Here is a 13,145-nt window from a genome sequence, read left to right as displayed (position 1 = left end):
CTTTCCCCAGGTAGCTATCCAGTCCATTTCTTAGTTGACTCAGGACACCACTTACCTAACATCTCCTTAGAGAGACTTTTCTTGACAACCTGTCTGAACCAGCAGGCTCCCCAACTGCAAGCCCCCTCCTCTACCTTGTAAACAAACTTGTAAACCTAATATGGTATTTAAAATTATTCAGTGTGTATCTGTTGGTTACTTACAGTACTTTAGAGCACTTTTAAAGCAAGGTAAATTTTAATGGGCTCTTACTACCTCCATTTAGACTCCTAGACCCTTAATATATACCTACTTAGAGTTGCAGTGAAAAGCCACATTATGTTTGATAGCATTACATCATGGAGATATATAAAACAGATCATGAAGAGGTGATATTAGGAAAGTACTTTAAGGAACATTGATCATAAAGGCTGCTTTGGGGCTTTGAGGTATACTCTGTCTGTATGGTACACCTTTATATATATTCACAGATATAAGGAAAGCCTTAAGGGAAAGGCACTGACAAAAAGTATGGACCCATGAGAGAAATATTTGGAATGAGTTAGAGAAAAAAAACAAACACATTTTGAACTTCGATTTGCTAGTATGACAAACTGAAGTAAATCTTTCTCTTTTGTGTTTCTTAGTACTGCTGGCGGTGGACAGGTTTTAACTTCGGCTTTGACCTGCTTGTAACTTACACCAATCGATTCATCATTTTCAAACGCAATACACTGAATCAGCCCTGTAGTGGATCTGTCAGTTTACAACCTCGAAGGAGCGTAGCATTTAGGTAGGTTGAGATCTTCCCACCCTATTTCAACTCACTCCCAAAGAAATATAAAAGATGAAATAAAACCTTGGTAATTTACACCAACAGTAGTAGAACTTTGATAAGATCCAAATATATTAATGTGTAAGGAAATGATAAGGCTCCATTCCTGTAATATATTAATAATCTAAGTCATAAGATCTGGATCTAGTATGTCATGGAGAAAGATAGGCTGTAATATGAATAATAAAGGATTAATACTGAGCTTGATGCTGAAGCTGTTACTTGCTGCTACTCCTAGCAAGTAAAAGATCCAAACTGGAAATACAGCAAGGTATTTTTCCACGAAAACATGCTTGGTATTATCCTTCACTTTCTATAAGATTTAATATGTCCAACTTTGCCTGATAGTTGAGCTGGCAATATTTTTCTAAAGAGGATGCTGACAAATTAGAAAATAGCGTAATGAACATTTTTTTAAGTCACTTATTTATACTTACCTTAAACTATACACAAAAATTAACTCAAAATGGAGCAAAGACCTAAACATATAAGCTAAAACTATAAAATAACTCCTGAAATTAATGTGTAAGCTGGAGATGAGTTCAGAGAGTCAGCCAGGGGCCAGATAATGTAGGGCCTAGTAGATCATGATAAGGAAGAGTTTGGATTTCTTCTAAGTGTGGTATGGAGCTAATGGAAAAGTTTATGGAAGGAAGTGACATGATCTAACTTGGACTTTAAAAAGATGACTTTCATTGTTGTATGGAGAAAACACTGGGGAAAAGCTTCTTAGTATTGGAGCTGGCAGTAATTTCTACACTATAACACCAGAGCATAGGCAGCAAAGAAGAAAGAGAAATTGGACTTCAGCAAAATTAAAAATCATGCATAAAGAGCATTATCAACAGAGTGAACAGGCAACTCACAGAATGAGAGAAAATATTTGATAACCATATATTTAATAAGGAATTAATATCCAGAATATACAGAAATCTCCTAAAACTCCACACAAAACAAACTACCAGATTCAAAAATGAGCAAAGAACTTAAATAAGCATTTCTCCATAGAAGATATAAAGATGGCTACGAGGCCCATGAAAAGATGCTCCACACCATTAATCATCAAGGAAATGCAAATCAAAACCACAATGAGATACCACCTCACACCCATTAGAATGGCTATTGCCAAAAACAAAACAATATTGGTGAGGACATAGAGAAATTGGACCCTTGTACATTGCTGGTGGGAATGTAAAATGATACATCTTTTGTGGAAAATGCTGTGGCATTTCCACAAAAATTAAACAATTACCATAAGATTCAACAATTCTTATTCTGTGTATATACCCCAACAAAATTGAAAGCAGGTACGTGAACAGATATTTGTACATTCATTTTATAATAGCACTAGAGGCCCCCGGCCCCACCCCCTGGTCAAACTCCTGGTCGAGGGGACAATTTGCATACTATGCTTTTATTATATAGGATTATTCACAATAGCTAAAAGGTAGAAGAAACCCAGTTTCCATTGAGAGATGAACAGATAAACAAAATGTGGCATGGAATATTACAATGGAATATTACTCAACCTTAAAATGGAAGGATATCCTAACATGCTACAACATGAACCTCAAAGACATTATGCTAAGTGAAATAAAGCAGTCACAAAAGAGCAAATACTGTATTTATTCCACTCACACAAGGCATCTGGAGTAGACAAGTTCATAGAGACAGAAAGTAGGATAGTCGTTGTCTGGAGCTGGGGTTACGGGAAATGGGGAATTTGTGCTTACTGAGTACAGAGTTTCAATGGGGCAAATGAAAAAGTTCGGGAGACAGATGGTGGTGTGAGTGCAGAACAATGTGAATGTATTTATTGCCAAGAACTGTATACTTAAAAATGGTTAAATGGTAAATTTTATGTATATACTACCACCATAAAAACGGCACTTATTTTTTCAGATATGTATAATTGTACAAGTTTGTAAATCTAAATGGAATCATTTATAGTTTGAAAGACTTTTTAAAGTTTTTTTTTTATCAAATAAAGACTTTTAGAGAATATGGAAGACAAAAATAAATATGAAAGTGAAGGGGGGCTTATTTAAATTAATCTGTGGTTTTAAATAATTGTATATGTATTTTTTTATTTGTGTTGTTTGTTTGTTTTTAAATCCTAGATTACGTTTGGCCTCTTTTGATAGTAGTGGAAAACTAATATGTAGTAGAACAACTGGCTATCAAATACTTACACTTGAAAAGGATCAGGTATGTTTGATTACTTTTTTATTTCATTATAGTATTTGTCTTTTGAATCCTTTTAATTAGAATTTAAATTCTTTGTATTGATTTCAGAGAGAAAGGGAGAGAGAGATAGAAACCTCAATGATGAGAGAGAATCATCGGTCTGCTGCCTCCTGCATGCCCCCTACGCAGATTGAGCCTGCAACCCAGGCATGTGCCCTGACCGGAATTGAACCGTGACCTCTTGATTAATAGGTCAACACTCAACCATTGAGCTACACCAGCCAGACAGAATGAAAATTCTTAAGTAGAAATAACATGTGATTTAAAGGTTGGTTTGACAGTGTTTTTGAAGGTAAAGATGTACATATCATGTTCACTACTGTATAATTTACCCCATTCCAGAATACAACTAAGATATAAAAAAAAAAAAAAGAAAACAGTTTGATTTTGAGGAGCAGGGAAAAGCTTTAATAGGGAAATAGTAAAAAAAAAAAATAGGGAAATAGTTATTTATCTTCAAAGAGTTATGAATCTTAATTGCTTCATTCATTGTCTTCATAAGTGCATTTATTTATGCAATAGCAAATACTTTGAAGGCAATCCAGTTTGTCTCTATATAGTTCTTGAATATTGAGAGAACATTATCCTCTAGCACAGCAGTTCTCAGCCTGTGGGTCGCGACCCCTTTAGTGGTCGAATGACCCTTTCACAGGGGTCGCCTAAGACCATCCTGCATATCAGATATTTACATTACGATTCATAACAGTAGCAACATTACAGTTATGAAGTAGCAACGAAAAAAATTTTATGGTTGGGTCACAACATGAGGAACTGTATTTAAAGGGCCAAAAGGTTGAGAACCACTGCTCTAGCACAATAGGTTTCTAAAATAACAGACATCTCTAATGTTCCCAGATTCTCTAAGGCCATTTGTTTCTTCATTTTTCACATTCATGTTGAAGTTTCAAAATGTCATGATGAGAAAGTAAACCATTTTAGGAAAGTAAAATGAGAGCCATTAAAATATTGCTGAAATTTATTTCTATTAAAACTAACCACCATTCCAAAGGACATGCTGTTTTATTAAAGGCTTCAGAGCCTATAGTTCATATAAATTATTAGCAATTTTCCTCAAACTGAAGAGCCTCTCATGGGAACATCAGAGTTCAGCATTTCAGGGAACCCTGGAATTGATAGTTCTAGCCTCACATACTCTGCCCAGCCTTTTTACAGAGGGTCCTCCAATCATTGCAGGAGCTCTGGCAACAGAGCTGACTCTCATGTGGTAGATAGTATTTGAGTAGGAAAGAAAGTTCAAATCTGCCTCTATTGGAATTCTCTATCAATGTGCCCCCTGGAACTGCATGAAAAATGACTATCTTTACCTTCTACCTCGAACTTCATAAAAAAATATTGGCTCAAAGCAGCCAGAGACTTAAAAAGGACTAGACCAAGATAATAATTGTATTCCAAGTGTTCCTTTATTTGTTCATTCAGCAAACATTTGCATTTCTGCCACATGCTAGTTTCTGTGCTGGAAGTGGAGAAAGTAAAGAGGAGCTTATGTTATAGTAGAGGCCTAGTGCATGAAATTCATGAACTGGGGGCGGGAGTGGGGTGGTGGTCCCTCAGCCCAACCTGTGCCCTCTTGCAATCTGGGACCTCTCACTCCTTACCACCCACCTGCTCACTGCTCCTTAGTGCTACCGCAGAGGTGGGACACACTCCTGCCACCACTGCTGCGCTTGCCAGCCGTGAGCCTGGTTTCTGGCTGAGCGGCTCTCCCCTGTAGGAGCGCACTTACCACCAGGAAGTAGTTTCTGCATTGAGCGTCTGCCCCATGGTGGTAAGTGCGCATCATAGCGACTGGTGGTTCTGGTTGTTCCCTCGTAACAGTCGCTTAGGCTTTTATTTATTAATTTTTTAATATTTTTATTAATTCAGAGAGGAAGCGGGAGGGAGAGAGAGATGGAAACATCAATGATGGGAGAGAATCATTGATTGGCTGCCTCCTGCACACCCCACACTGGGGATTGAGCCTGCAACCAGACATATGACCTTGACCAGAATTGAACCCAGGACCCTTCAGTCTGCATGCCATTGCTTTATCCACTGAGCCAAACCGGCTAGGGCTTAGCCTTTTATTATTTAGGTAGATAGCTTAGTTTAAGTAGCATGGTAGAGATGAGCACAGAGTAATGTGTAACATTGAGGGAGAAGTCTCTAACCCTTACTATGGGGTTGGGGGCAGGTATATTTATTGGGGGAGTTTGGAGAAGGGAAGACAGCTCAGGGAAAATCACCTCTCCTGGAAAAGTTGACAAGTGAATGGATACCTGAACCAAACTTCAAATGATGAATAAGATGGAGGCAAGGGAGCACATGGGTCATTCAAGGATCTGAAAGAGGTTTGGAAGAGTTCAGTAGACTAAAGCCAGGGCTGTAGATGGAATTTGGACTTTTCTCTGAGATCCCTAGAGAATTATGGAAGGATTTTATTTGAGGACTTTTATATGTGTTTCACATAGGTTGTAGATGTTTGCTATGGAAAAATTAGAAAATATAAATAAGTGACAAGAAAATAAAAATAAAAAAAGAAAAGAAAATCATACTTATCCTACTTAGAGATGACACCAAAATTAAATTTTACTGTTAACTATTTGCAACCTGCTTTTTCCCCACTTTGTTGTGCTTAGCTTTTCTTATCAGTAAATACAGGGTGTCAAAAAATATGTATACACACCTTGAATCATTATTAATTGCAGTGTGTTAAATCTGAAAAAAAAAAGTTCAATTGAGTTATCAGCTGTTAAAGTACGTAAACATTTTCTTGGGACACCCTGTATTTAGCCACACATTTTTATTTCTGTATAATATTAGTTATTTTGTATATACCATAATTTAAATAATTCTTCCCCTTTTGGGGGGGGGTCTCACTATTTTTGAAAATGTACATATATCTTTGTACATTTTTCTCATTTTTTAAATGAAAAATTCCAAGAGGTAGAATTCTTGTCAGATAGTATATACATTTCCTTATAGCCAAATTGCCCTCCAGGAATACTACCCAAATTACATTCCCGTCTAGCAGGAGAGTATAACCAAGATTAGTGTATTATCATTCTTTCTAATCTTTTCCCAATATAAAAAGTGGAAACAAATTGTATTTAATTTTCATTTCCTTGGTTACTGGTATAGTTGGGGTTTTTGTTTGCTTCGTGGTCATATTATTTTGTGTAAATTGACAGTTTATATTCTTTATTTTTAAATTTTTATTAAGGTGTTTGTTTTCTTGTTAATTTTTAACAGCTTTTATTAAGAGTAATAATGGCATTCTCCCTCCAGAGAACACACTTGTGCCATTCTCTTTTCCTTCTCCTCCCCCTCCTAGGCTCTCCTGTTGCTTCTTGTATGCCCTTCCTTGTTTCACTGCCCTAAAGTATGTTTTTCTGCAGTCAATGAATTCTTGCTTTTCTTTTAAAAAGAAAAAAGTAATACAATTTGTGATATGCTATAGTTTTCCCATTGTGTCATTTGTTTCTCAAACTTCATGAAGTATGCCCTGACTGGTTTGGCTCAGTGGACAGAGCGTTGGCCTGTGGACTGAAGAGTCCCGGGTTCGATTCCAGTCAAGGGCATGTACCTTGGTTGCAGGCACATCCTCAGTGGAGGGTGTGCAGGAGGTAGCTGGTCGATGTTTCTAACTCTCTATCCCTCTCCCTTCCTCTCTGTAAAAAATCAATAAAATATATTTTAATAAATAAACAAATAAAATGATTACAAAGAGGTTTAGCATAAAAAAAAACTTCATGAAGTAATCTATCAATCTAATCACTTCATGATTTCTTCTTTTGGTGTGGTACTTAGTCTTAATAATTAGGATTATATAAATAGTTGTCCCTACTTCTTTTCTATTCCTTTTATTTTTTTACATTTGAGTATTTTGTGACATATCTGAAATGTATCAGATTTACCAATGTATTTGAAATGCCAGTTTTATCATATACTAAATCCTTATGTACTTGGTTTCATTTCTAAACTTTCTGTTATGTTTTGTTGATTTCTTTGTTGCAGAGACAACAATACATTGTTTTAACTAGACTAACTTTAAAATTAGCACCTAGTAATACAAACTACCTTCATTCTTCTCTTTTCAAAAATCGCTGGATTCTTTATGAATGATTATTCTATATCAGATATAGAATCATTTTGTCAAGTTCCCCTCAAGACTTCTTATGAGGACTTTGATTTATATTTGTTAGTATATGTGCTGTTGAAGCAAGCACTGATTTATATTTGTTAAATATATACAATAATTTGTGGAAAATGATATCTTCCTTTCTGGAAAATAATATTTTCCACATTTATTTAGGTCTTCTCTTATGTCCGTAAAATATATAGTTTGTCCCCCATGTTATTCCTGTATATTTCTTGAAAGTATAATGCTAAGTATTTTACATTTTAATTGCTAATATGAAATGATTCTTTTTTCTAATAGTTTTTGATAACATATAGGAAATCTAGTGATTTTTGCATATTTTATAACTACTCATCATATAGGACTATGCTAACTAGATTTGCATTATAGAAGGCTCTCTGAGCAGTGGTAAGAAAAATTAGAGACATTATAATAGCAGGAAGATGACTTAGATAAGAAATGGGTGTGGTTCAGTGGTTGAACTTTGGCCTATGAACCAGACGGTCATGGTTCAATTCCCGGTCTGGGCACATGCCTGGATTGTGGGCTCCAGCCCCAGTGTGGGGCATGTGGGAGGCAGCTGATCATTCTCTCTCATCATTGATGTTTCTATCTCTCTCTCTCTCTCCCTCTCTAAAATCAATTTTTTAAAAATATTTTTTTAAAGAAATTATGAGAACCTTAACTTAAGATAGCAATGGGGATGAAGAAATGTTAGTGGATTCTAGAAATAAAGCAGTGCAGTGAAAGAATTTGGTTCCTAATTGTGTGTGAAGGTGTGAGAAAGAAAGTAATCAAAAGTAATTTCTGGTTTTCTGAGTTGGGCAACTTGGTTTATAGTAGTAGTTTTTTCCTGAGATTTGAATTATAAAAGGGAAAATGACATCCTGGCTGGGTAGCTCAGTTGGCTAGTGCATCATCCCAATATGCCAAGGTTACAGGTTCAATCCTTGGTCAGAGCACATACAAGAGTGTGTGTGTGTGTGTGTGTGTGTGTGTGACATTTTTGTTCCCTACTTTTTTGTTGCTGTTGTTAATCCTCACCCAAGGATATTTTTCCATTGATTTTTAAAGAGAGTGGAAGGCCCTGACCAGTTTGGTTCAGTGGATAGAGCGTTGGCCTGCGGACTGTAGGGTCCCAGGTTCGATTACAGTCAAGGGAATGTACCTTGGTTGTGGGCATATCCCCAGTAGGGGGTGTGCAGGAGGCAGCTGATCGATGTTTCTCTCTCATCAATGTTTCTAACTCTCTACCCCTCTCCCTTCCTCTCTGTAAAAAATCAATAAAATATATTTTAAAAAAATAAAGAGTGGAAGGGAGAGGGAGAGATGAGAGAAACATTGATGTGAGAGAGACACATCAATTGTTTCCTCATACACGCACCCTGACCAGGGCCAGTGAATCTGCAACCAACCAGAATCTAACTGGCACCCTTTAGTCCATCGGCCAACATTCCATCCACTGAGTCAAACCAACTAGGGCTCCCTACCTTCTTTATCCAAATTTATCTCACTGTTCCCCAACACAGGAGACTATATTGAGCCTATGTCAGTCATGCAGATGTTCCAGTTTCAGTCCCTCTTTATTCCAGGAATACATTCCAGAAGCATCTGGCTTAGTAAGAACTTAAAAACTCTAGTTTAATTGAAACCAAATGAGAAATCTACATATATCTGGACTATGTCCATTGACAAAATATGTAGGTACTTGACAGAAATTTTTCAACAATGAAAATAACTACTATAATTGAGCACTTCATATATGGCTGCTTTGCTGAGCTCTCTGTGTGTATTGTCTCATGGAATCCTATGATGTGGGCACTCTTTTTTTTTTTAATATATTTTTTATTGATTTTTCACAGGGAGGAAGAGAGAGAGATAGAGAGTTAGAAACATCAATGAGAGAGAAACATCGATCAGCTGCCTCCTGCACATCTCCCACTGGGGATGTGCCCGCAACCCAGGTACATGCCCTTGACCGGAATCGAACCTGGGACCCTTCAGTCCATAGGCCGACGCTCTATCCACTGAGCCAAACCGGTTTTGGCGTGGGCACTCTTATTGTCCCCATTTTACAGTGAGGACACTGCAGTTGACAAGGTCAGTGACTTGCTCCAAGTCACACAGGAAGTGGGTGGGAGTTTTGAGATTCGAGTGTTGACTCTCAGACTATAGATACAAGTTCTTAACTACCCTACTGTCTCCTTCAGTTCATTCAATTCAGCAATTTGGTTTTCTGTTTGTTTTTTGAATATTACTATCTACTTGTCATTAAAGCAACAAATTTGTTTTATAGGAACAAGTAGTGATGAACTTGGACAGCAGGCTTCTGATCTTCCCTTTATATATCTGCTGTAACTTCCTGTATATATCACCAGAAAAAAGAACTGAAAGTAATCATCATCCAGAAAATACAGAAAATTGAGGACCTTTTCAGCTGGAAACAGTAGCACTTTGAAAACTTTTTCGGCCAGCTTTAATTTAATGGCCCTATGTTGTTCACATCTAAGGTGACTAACAATAACAAAGGCCTTATGAACTGTACAGATAAAACAGAAGACTATTCTCATTCTCGTTACATTTCTATGACTATATTAAAACATTTTAAAGACAAGAATATATCTGTCAACCCATTTCTGTTATAAAGATGTCAGCTCATGCTTTTAGCATCAGTAGAAAATCATTAGGTAAATTTCACATTTCTCTGCAACCAAATATAGATTTAATTTTTAGCTTAAACTTTGATCTTACTTAATGTTAATGTACCTCAGTTATCCATCTGTAAATTTTGTCTATAAGAATGCTAAAGGAATAATTTGAAAGGCTAACTGTAAATTCTCTTTCAATTGACACATTTAAGGCTGTTCTTTAATTTTTTCAAATGCTCTTTATGATTCCTCCTATTATCCTTCCAATATGTAGTTGTTTTTAATCATTAAATACTTTTTTTCATGGCTTTGGAGACTAAATTGAAGAAACTTTTTGTTTACCTTAAACATTTTTTATGCTATTTTATTTTGCTTTTAATTTAGTTTTTCTAGGGTTTCAACAACAAAAGAATCAGCTTCAGACTTGCAAATGACTGGAATGGGGGAGAAAAATCAGTGTGATTCTGAGTATATTCTTTTGCCTTACGTGGTCTTTTTTCTTTTTTTTACATTTTTGTACAAGTTTATTATTAGCTCATAAGATTATTTATGTTCCAAATATTACACTCTAAATATTTTCATATTCTCTACTCTTAAGAATTATTTATGTTCAAATTTTAGTTGGGAATCCTGTTTCCTACTTACTCAGGACTTTATAACCTCTGAATTGAGTGCCTTTGAGTTACACATGCTAATAGTTTCCTAGTAAATATAAATAAGGTTGGAGGATGTCATATAGAAACTGGTAATAAAGCATTAATGTAAAAATAGATCTTATTTTTGTCAAAAATGAGATGTACACTTGTCATGATTTATATATGTTGGTTTCTTGTATTCACTGCTGTTTTGAAAATAGCCATGCTCATCGTCTTTCCAGAGTGAATTCTTTTTGTGGTTAATGTATATTTTTAGTATGTTTAAAAAATGGGAATCACTTTTATGTATCTGTACAAATGATAAATACCCATTTGGAAAATGAATAAATAAGTTCTTATATGAAATGGACAAAAAAGCCTTAATTGAAACCAGAATTTTTTAAAGGTAGATATTTTCCAATTAGATTTAACTTTTGGAATTTATGGATAGTTTTTCTTCCTCAGTAATATGTCCATAGATTTATAAATTGCTTTTGGCTTTCCAGAATTCATCCTCCAGGTTAATTTAAAGGAGGCTTTAAATGCCTCCCCTTCCTCTGCCCCCAGAACTGCAGTTTAAATGTTTCTAATACAATAATTTGGCTGCATCAAGAGGCTACATTTCTTATTCTTATATTTGCTATAATTATATTTCATAAGGTGCTTTTGGATTTTTTTCAATATTATAACATCAGAGCTTCTTTACCCTTTATATTTTAAAAAATGTAAATACCAATCTTGAAGTTTTTTAATAATTGAATTTTTACAAATCTTGGGAGTAAAGATAATTAAGGTTTTGAGGATCTTAGTAGAATTGGCTGTTTTGTTTCACTTATATAAATCAAATTGAAATTATATATGGTTCTCTCTCTTTTTTTAATTATATATGGTTCTTGTGTGTGGGTTCACTCCTGGCCAAATTGTGTCATCCACAAACAAAATAATTACTTCTTTAGTCACAAGTAGGGTGTGTTCTCATTTGAGAAACCGGGAATTGTCAGTTAGTACTTCATATTGATAGTAAAGACCTGCTTTTGTTTTCTGACCCAATACTTTAATTTTTGCATACTTTTTACTATTTTCAATAGGAATATTTTCAATAAAATGTTAATATGAGCTGACATCATGTAAAGTATATGTGAAAGCAATTAGACCCTTTGCAAAGTCTTTTTCTTAACATGCTATGAGTAGAAAAAAATACCCAGTAATAATTATTTTCATTTGACTATCAGTAAAGAAAAGGTATTTAAGAGAAAATGTTACAGAGTCACATGCTAAAGTATGAAAGAGGGATATGAATGTACCTTTCCTTTAGAATATACATAAATATATATATTTGGTTTGAAACTTAACAAGCCAAAATTAAATGAACAGTACTAGTTATTATCTTTTTTTGTTTGTTTTTTAATTGATTTCAGAGAGAAAGGGAAAGGGAGAGATAGAAACATCAGTGATGAGGGAGAATTCTTGATTGGCTACTTCCTGCACGCCCCCTACTGGGTAGAGAGCCCACAATTCAGGCATGTGCCCTTGACGGGAATCAAACCCAGGAACCTTCAGTCCACAGACCAATGCTCTATCCACTGAGCCAAACAGCCTAGGGCTAGTTATTAGCATTTTTACCAAGTGTTTAGCAGCCAACATTTTATTGAATTTCAAGCCTTTGAATACTATTACCATGTTTACTGAACAATTTGTGACACACATGCAAAAATAGGGTTACCAAGACTCACTGTGGGTATCTAAATTTGAGTTCATTAAAATGAAATGTACTTTCTCAGTCACAGTAAGCACATTGCAAGTGCTTAGTAATCACACGGAACTACTGGCTACCATATGGGACAGTGCAGATAGAATATGCCCATCATTGCAGAAAGCTCTATCAGATAGATTTGGTCTAGAATACTGGACTGTCAATATTAAAACCATGTCAAAGGTTTTATTCCCTTAAAGGTGAACCCATGTAAAGAACAGTAAAGATAATAGAGACAGGGTACAACTTAGGTGATGATTTGCCAATCACCTAAAATGATATGTTGAGTCATATTTCAAGCAATGTGGATCTAATCGCTTGATAGCATTAAAAAAAAAAGAAAAAGCATAGTACAGTTCTTTCCCCAACCAGAGCCTAAAATTCTTCCCAAAGTTTAGGGTACAGATGTAAAAAAGCAAAGTCTCAAACAACATCAATCACTGTTAACTAGTGGTCAGACTACACCTAACTAGGGGAACATTGCTGACTCAATACCAAGCATCGCCCTCTCCGGTTTGGCTCAGTGGATAGAGTGTTGGCCTGCAGACTAAAGGGTCGCAGGTTCAATTCTGGCCAAGGGCATATGCCTGGGTTGTGGGCTTGATCCCCAGTAGGGGGCATGCAGGAGGCAGCCTATCAATGATTCTCTCTCATCATTGATGTTTCTATCTTTCTTTCTCTCTAAAATCAATAAAAATATATTTAAAAAAAAAGTTAAAAACCACATGAACTACCATCAATGCTTCATGCCCCTGACTCTTTTCACAAGCTGATCCTACCTGGAACACTTGTCACTTCTTTGCCTGGATCACTCCAACCCATCTTATAAACCTCAGTGTCTTGGCCATCACACATCCTCTGGGAAGTCTTCCTGCAAGTCCAAGTCTGGGTGAGGGACTGAAAGTTCCAA

At 35.8% G+C, this 13,145-nt stretch overlaps 1 protein-coding gene across 1 annotated transcript in view; it reads left to right on the top strand.

Annotated features, from left to right (window-relative positions):
* The window catches only part of GMCL1 (germ cell-less, spermatogenesis associated 1), a 55,937-nt gene extending 44,600 nt beyond the window's left edge, over positions 1-11,337 (top strand). The window contains exons 12-14 of the mRNA XM_015571499.1: positions 627-772; positions 2,935-3,022; positions 9,496-11,337. Of these exons, the coding sequence (XP_015426985.1) occupies positions 627-772; positions 2,935-3,022; positions 9,496-9,624 (363 nt within the window). The 3' untranslated portion in view covers positions 9,625-11,337. The remainder of the gene's footprint in view (positions 1-626; positions 773-2,934; positions 3,023-9,495) is intronic.
* The last annotated feature ends 1,808 nt before the right edge of the window (positions 11,338-13,145 follow it).

This window comes from Myotis davidii, unplaced genomic scaffold, assembly GCF_000327345.1.
Source record: "Myotis davidii unplaced genomic scaffold, ASM32734v1 scaffold247, whole genome shotgun sequence".
Lineage (NCBI taxonomy): Eukaryota > Metazoa > Chordata > Mammalia > Chiroptera > Vespertilionidae > Myotis > Myotis davidii.
Note: the sequence above shows the minus strand (reverse complement) of the source record. Positions and strands in the feature narration are given on the sequence as shown.